The 6926-nt window shown below is 33.3% G+C and overlaps 2 protein-coding genes across 2 annotated transcripts; both read right to left on the bottom strand.

The window, feature by feature from the left end:
* Positions 1-1524: 1524 nt before the first annotated feature.
* On the bottom strand, positions 1525-2922 carry LOC114139635 (uncharacterized). Its single transcript, XM_028009672.1, has 3 exons — positions 2614-2922; positions 1843-2199; positions 1525-1661 (listed from the first exon to the last, which is right to left on the bottom strand). Exons 1-3 carry the CDS (start codon positions 2897-2899, stop codon positions 1525-1527), a joined length of 780 nt encoding a protein of 259 aa, XP_027865473.1. The 5' UTR covers positions 2900-2922.
* A 37-nt stretch (positions 2923-2959) lies between these two features.
* Positions 2960-5946, bottom strand: LOC114139634 (uncharacterized). The gene is made up of 5 exons (XM_028009670.1): positions 5940-5946; positions 5077-5427; positions 4810-4938; positions 4682-4725; positions 2960-4569 (listed from the first exon to the last, which is right to left on the bottom strand). The coding sequence occupies exons 1-5, from the start codon at positions 5944-5946 to the stop codon at positions 4450-4452; spliced, it is 651 nt and encodes a 216-aa protein (XP_027865471.1). The 3' UTR covers positions 2960-4449.
* Between the last annotated feature and the right edge of the window lie 980 nt (positions 5947-6926).

Genomic DNA, 6926 nt, shown 5'->3' with positions numbered 1-6926 from the left:
ATTCACTGTGCAAAGAAAAATATTATGTCTCCACAAAAAGAGAAGATTAAGCAAACTGTTATGAATTGTATGTGTTAGGTGTTAAACAATTCACTCTGAGTTTGATTGATCTTGGTACTTTAGATTTAGGACTAAAATGTAATCAGATGGAAACGTCAGTCATTGAAACTGTTTTTACCATTTCTAACACATTGAGATGGTGTGGCTGTTTGGTTGTTGGAGAAATTAGGGACGTTTTTTTATGGTAAAAAGTAGTTTACAAGAATCAGGATGAGATGAATTAATATATTTATTAAAAACTTTCAAAGTGAGAACAGACCAGTGCAGTTCATTCTGGCCGTCTTTTACAGAGTTTGGTCAGTAGATCTTAAAAAAGACATTAATTTGAACACATCCTATGTAAATAGGTTGTTTACATATTAACAGAACAAATCACAAAGAAATTAAGTAACAGCTGAAAGAAATGATGGTTATTTGGGTTTGGTGGGCTATTCAGAACAAAGGAATCTCCTAAATATAAGTGTCTCCGTGGGTAAAGTAGCCATTGTACAAGTGAAAGGTTGTGGGTCTGATTCCAGCTTCCCCTGGGCCCATGGGCAAGGCACTTAGTTCCAAAATAATGTGAAATAGGAAATAGACACTATCACAAGTTGTCAGCGACGGAAAATATATGCTAAACACATTTAGAACAAAAAGGAAAATGTTTTATACATATTTAAATCTGAGTAACATGCAACAAACATTGAAGAGAATTACAGCCAGACATTGCCTTTTGTTTGTACACGTTTAGATTATTTCAACACATATCTACTAACCATTATACTGTGTCGTCTTTTGAATAGAATAGAATCCATCTTGTTGAATTATAATAATGTCCAGGAAAACCCTAGATTCTGTAGCTTACATGGATGTAACACACACTTCCTATACATCTAAACGTTTCTGCTGACCAATTAGTAACCTGATATCTTAATAATGTCACAATCAATGGATATTAATCAATAGATGAATGACTATGTCCTAGTTCAATAAAGAAAAGTCTAAATTCAGTAATGAAGTCTACTGTCCTTATATAATTATTCAAACTAATACTCTGCACAACGTTTTGAAATGTTGCTCCAAATAAACGTAAATTGGATTTAGATTATTCAGCAGAAAAACTTGTATGACATATTTTAAAGACCAAAAGCTTCTACGGCAGCAAACATCTTTTTTTCTGGTGATTTTTTAGTTTCAGTATCCGTTTCCATCACGGTGAAGACTGCAGCGGTGTACACCCTTCTGTCTTCCACTCTCTAAGTAGAAAAATTACAACATAACTTATAAGGTCAATCAAAGAAGAAGGTAACTTGTTTGTGTCTTGCAAAATGTGTCCAAACATTCAATGAAAAGCAGTGTCAACATTTTACCTGTTGGCTTTTCTGACCCGGAAGTTTTTGCAGCTTAGCAGGAGCTGGACAGCAAAAGAAAAAAAATAATTAAAATACAGAATTAACACTTTCCTGTTAGAGATGTACAGAATAATTATCTTGTATTACCTTGACATTGTTCACATTTGTTTTTGTTTGAGGAGCAGATGAGGATAAGTAGGGCTATTAAACTTATGGCAGTAGACAGAACAAAAGTGACTGTGATGGCCTCCGACGGCCACAGACCCGATTCTGTAACATTATTGAAGAAACAGCAAGAAAGAGAATAATAATTGAACATTAATGATCATCAAACTCATCTTACATCCAAATTGGCTAAGAGTAAACAAGTGACTTAAATAAGTGATGTAGACTTCTTGTTCTCACGCAAACTCAAGTGATTCAGTGAAAATATATCAAACTGCACACTTACCTTGAATATTCAGGTTGGCTCCATTTCCAAATAATATCTCTCCACATTTGGCGACAGCACAGTAGTAAGTCCCAACATCAGAGGAGCTTGCTTTCATCGAGACGTTATAAATACATCTCTTCTGAACGTCGGCTCTCTTTTCACAATTACCTGATCTTTTTCCACCAGTGTAGATGAGAACCGGGTAAGATTTGTCAGATCCAGATCTAATCCAGAACATACTGGGTTCCTCTGAACAAGACGTTTGGTCAGAGTCAGTGAGGAATGAGCACTGCAGAGACACCGAGTCTGCTGGATTAGCAGAATGTGAAACTTCAGGCTGCTGAACAACTTTGTAGTTTGATGTTCTCCTTGATCCTGATAAAAAGAATTAAATGTGTTTTTACTTCCATGTTTTTGGGTTTAAATCTAATTTATTTAATCATTTTAACTTATAATGTGTTAAGGATGCAACAAGATAGTGACAATTTTTTTGATTTTGGACTAAGAAGAAGCTGACATTTTAATTTTACACATATCTATATCGCAATCAACATTTGATCAAATTATACCTTCATTTATATACATGTGGATTTTTATACATATGTTATATATATTTAACACCATGGGAGAAAATGTTTCATTAGAACAGCCTTACAATCGTTTTGTGTGCTGAGAGAGAGAAAACATTTGAGTACTTCAACTCATCTCAGTCACAGGCCTTAGCTTCACATTGAAAAATACACAAAGATCATTTCCATTTTTAAAATTTTAATTTTTTGCATTAATTACCTTTTAATGACAAGTAAGTTCCACTCCACTTAGTTTGGAGCCAGTTAATGTAAGCACAGTGATACATTCCTTCATCTCCTGTAGCAGTCTTCAAGATTGTCAAGTTGCTCATTTTGTCATCATAAGTTGTGTTGAACCTTGAGGCAGAAAATCCTGGTCCATAAGTGGGGTTTGTGTTTTTACGCAGCATTGAAACTAATTTCAGAGTGTCTCCTGCGCTCTGCTTGTACCAATAAAGCCAACTGACGCTCTGAAGCGCCTCGCTTAAAACGCATGTCACCGTCATAGGTTGACCCAGTTGAACTCTTATCACTGGAACCAAAGTATCTGTATTGGATTACAAATGTACAGCAAAAGGTGCTTTAATAACAAAATTTAAAAAAGATGTACACACTTTAATGAGAAGATTTTACTTCACAAAAATGATACTTACATCCTTGATGAAGCAGAATTAGTGTCACCCATAACAGCATCATGTTGCCAAGGCCTACTTAAGAAACCTCACGCTGTAGCAACAGGAGGAGATGCGGTTTTGTAGATGTAGATTTAAGCTGATTGGCTATTTCAAAATATACATTCAAAGAGGACGTCCTGCCACAATGAGCTACCTTTCAGTGAGACGTATATTTTTTTAAAACGTTCTAGTTAAGTTGACATGTTGGCTCTTATATTATAAAATTAGACAAGAATTGCAGAGCAGATGTTATTCCTGGTTTATAGTATTATCTTAAGGTTGCTTTATGTGCTGGTATATAAATAAATCACACAAAATCAACTATTTTATTGTGCCCTGTGTGAAAAGAAACATACAGTTGTGCATATCTTATATTGCAGAAGACATTTTTGCTGTCTTCTGCAAGAAGTAGCTTTAAACTAAAATGCATACAGACATATCTTGATTTTCAAATGTAATTTCTAGAACTTCTTTTCATCATACTATTTAACCATTATTGTTGAATTATAAAAAGCTAAAAGTGTGATGTGGCTGAAGAAGGTTAAATACAAATAAAAATTAAATCAGCTAAATTTAATGAAAATTAAATTTTAATGAAGCACTGAGGAGATTGGGAGGATTACCAGGGAACATCTGACAGCGATGCCACAGAACAGGAGCGTATTGATATCAAAGACAGTGAAATGATGTGACAATAATCTAAAGAAAATTAGAATTAAAATTAGAATGTTGATTCTATGTTGCGTTGTGTTTCTGTGTTTGATATGTAAAGCACTTTGAAATGCCTTGCTGCTGAAACGTGCTATACAAATAAAATTTGATTTTGATTTGATTTGAAAGAAAACCTATGGGAACATCAAACAATAAGAAATTGGTACTGAGAAATAAGAAACATATAACATGTTGGGCAACAAAAAAAAAGTTGTTGATTTTCAATGCATGAACTCGCACTACACTAGACATACAGTGAGTAAAGCTACTACAAAATGTCTAATGCACACAACAGAGCAAAGTCAGTGAGCATATTGATTTGAAAACCAAAACCAGAAAACAAAACAGAAATCAAATAAACAGAAACACATTATACACAATGTGACAACATATCATTGTTTGTAAAAATGCAAAAATGTCTTTACTCAAATTCATAAAACACAATTAAGCAATCCAGAAGCACTATTTTGTTATTACCACATCAATTACCACATTATGTATGTGTCCGCAACAATAGCTTGATTTCAGCAATGTCTATGTTAACAAAAAAAAGCCTAAATTAAGTAAAAGCAATTGCAAACAGTTTAATCAAAATTAATCTGTGATTTGAAACATAGTTCAAAACAATCATGAACTGGATTAATCAACACAAAGGTCAAAGGGTATCTTTTTTAAAATCCGAAGGCCTTTACTGCAGCAAACATCATCTGTCTTTCTGCTGTTTTCTTTGTGCTGTCAGGTTTCATCAGGGTGAAAACAGCAGCAGAATATATCCTTCTGTCTTCTCTTCTCTAAGAAGATCAAATAAAAAAAATATAGATAAGGCAAATAAAAATTCAGGAAACTCGTTTGTTACTTTAAAATGTGTCAAAACATCTGAAAAGAGAAGCCCCCATATTTTACCTGTTGCATTTTCTGGCCACAGTTTTGGTCCAGGATAACGGCTTCTACACAATTAAATAAAAAAAAAAGATTAAATAAAGAGGTAGTAGTTTACTTATTGAGAAGTAAAAGAAAGTATTTTGAATTACCTTGACAATGTCCACACTTGTTACTTTTGATGGAGCATATGAGGACGGCTATACCAATCAGACTTATGGTCAAGGCAGCAGACAGGAAGAAAATAACTATAATGGCCTTCTTTGATCCCAGACTGAATCCTTGAAGATTAGAAAACAAGAAGATCATACATTAAAAAAACTCCAATTACACTTAGGCTAAATTACAGCTAATCCAAAAAGACTTAGTTTATCAAAAACGTAAATTATTTAATTATTAAATCAATGTATATATTATACCTTCAGTTTCCAGATTACTACCATTTCCAAATATTATCTGTCCACATGTGGCCACAGCACAGTAGTAAGTCCCGAGATCAGAAGAGCTGATATTCTTAGAGAAGTTATAAAAACATTTCTTCGGAGAGTCAGAACTCTTCTCACAATTTTCTGATCTTTTTCCATCAATGTAAATCATGTCAGGAAAAGATTTTTCTGATTTGGCTCTGAACCAGAACACACTGGGTTCTCCTGAACAGGTTGTGTTCTCAGAGTGAGAGAGGACCGAACACTGCAGAGTCTCTGAGCCTGTTGGATCTGAGACCGTTGGCTGTGAAAACACAGTGTAGTTTGATGTCCTCTTAGATGTTGCTGTGAAATAATAATCACAATATTTGTTAGTGAATTATTGAAACAAACTGGAATATTAAAACTAGAGTAATACTAGAAAAGGTTTTTTTTGTAATAAATTTAGCAAATACTTTCAACTTGATAATAGATAGATTTAAAAAAAAACATCAATTATGACAAAAATACAACATAGTCAAATATTGAAGCAAATTAAGTCACAACACTGTTATAGCATTTATTTCATAGTTTTATTTTCTATAGACAGATTGTGCAACAAAAAGGTCAGGTTAAACATTTTCACTAGGTTAAGTTCTGCAGTTCAAAGAAAATATTTATATTCAGTTTTTTTATTCATTTAATTTAACTTCAGTGTTTGATTTTTTTTATTTTTTAAGTTAGTCAGCAGTTTTCCACAGGAAAGTTTTATTTACTTTCCAAAGCAAATTAAACTTATTTTAGTTTTATTTACTTTGCCAACCAGGCAAAAACAGATCATTTGAATATTGATACCATTAAAATAATAAAAAGTTTACTTACCATGATTACCACCAATGTAATAAAAAATATTGCACAGTATCAAAAATACACAAAATATTTGTAATTTTCTTTGTTTGCAGGGACAATAATTACAGATGAACTGAAATCAATTGATTTTGTCTTTCAGTCTGCATTCATTTCATGTAAAATATAAGTTGATAATAAAAGCACAAAAAACATATTAAAATTAATTATTTTATGCTGGTATCAAACAAATTACCCACTAAAAACTTTGTTCTCTTGTCCCCCTGACTTGTACTTTTTTTTATAGAAGATTTATTTTTCAGTGACATAATCATGTCTAGTTGGATTTCAGATAATGATACACACTGGTCAATTTGTGAACTGAAAAATATTAAAAATGCTGGAAAATAAAAAATGACGGATTTACCTTTTACTGATATATAAGTCCCACTCCATACAGAGTTAAGTCTGTCCATTTGAGCGCAGTGATACATCCCCTCATCTTCATGAATTGTGGTGAAAATTGTTAGACTGCTGCTACGCTCATTTGATGTTGCGAAGAATTTTGAAGCAGAGATTTTTGGTCCATAGTTAGGGTTTATGGTTTTCGTTATCTTCACAATTAAAGTCAGAATATTTCCAGGACTCTGCTTGTACCAGTAAAGCCATGTGTTGCTCTGATATTTCATGGTAAAATCGCAAGTCAAAGTCACAGACTGACCCAGTTCGACTGTGACCACTGGAACCAGAGTAACTATATTGGGGAAAAGACATGTAAAACAAAAAAAGGACAGCATGAAAACAAAAGCAATGTTAGATTGAACTGAACAAAAATACACATTTCAGAAACTTAAACAAGAAAGTATACGTGTCTCAGGTCATGTAAAGAATACCTACGTCCTTCATGAAAAAGCAACAATGTGAGCCACAACAGAGTCATGATGACTGTGTTCGTTCAGACAGTAAACCTTTCAGTAAAACACAAAGGTGTGGCGATCCTGTGAAATGTGTCTGATTGG

The sequence above is a fragment of the Xiphophorus couchianus genome, chromosome 23 (genome assembly GCF_001444195.1).
Source record: "Xiphophorus couchianus chromosome 23, X_couchianus-1.0, whole genome shotgun sequence".
Taxonomy (NCBI): Eukaryota; Metazoa; Chordata; class Actinopteri; order Cyprinodontiformes; family Poeciliidae; genus Xiphophorus; species Xiphophorus couchianus.
The sequence above is the reverse complement of the archived record's forward strand: the minus strand, read 5'-3'. Positions and strand labels throughout refer to the sequence as shown.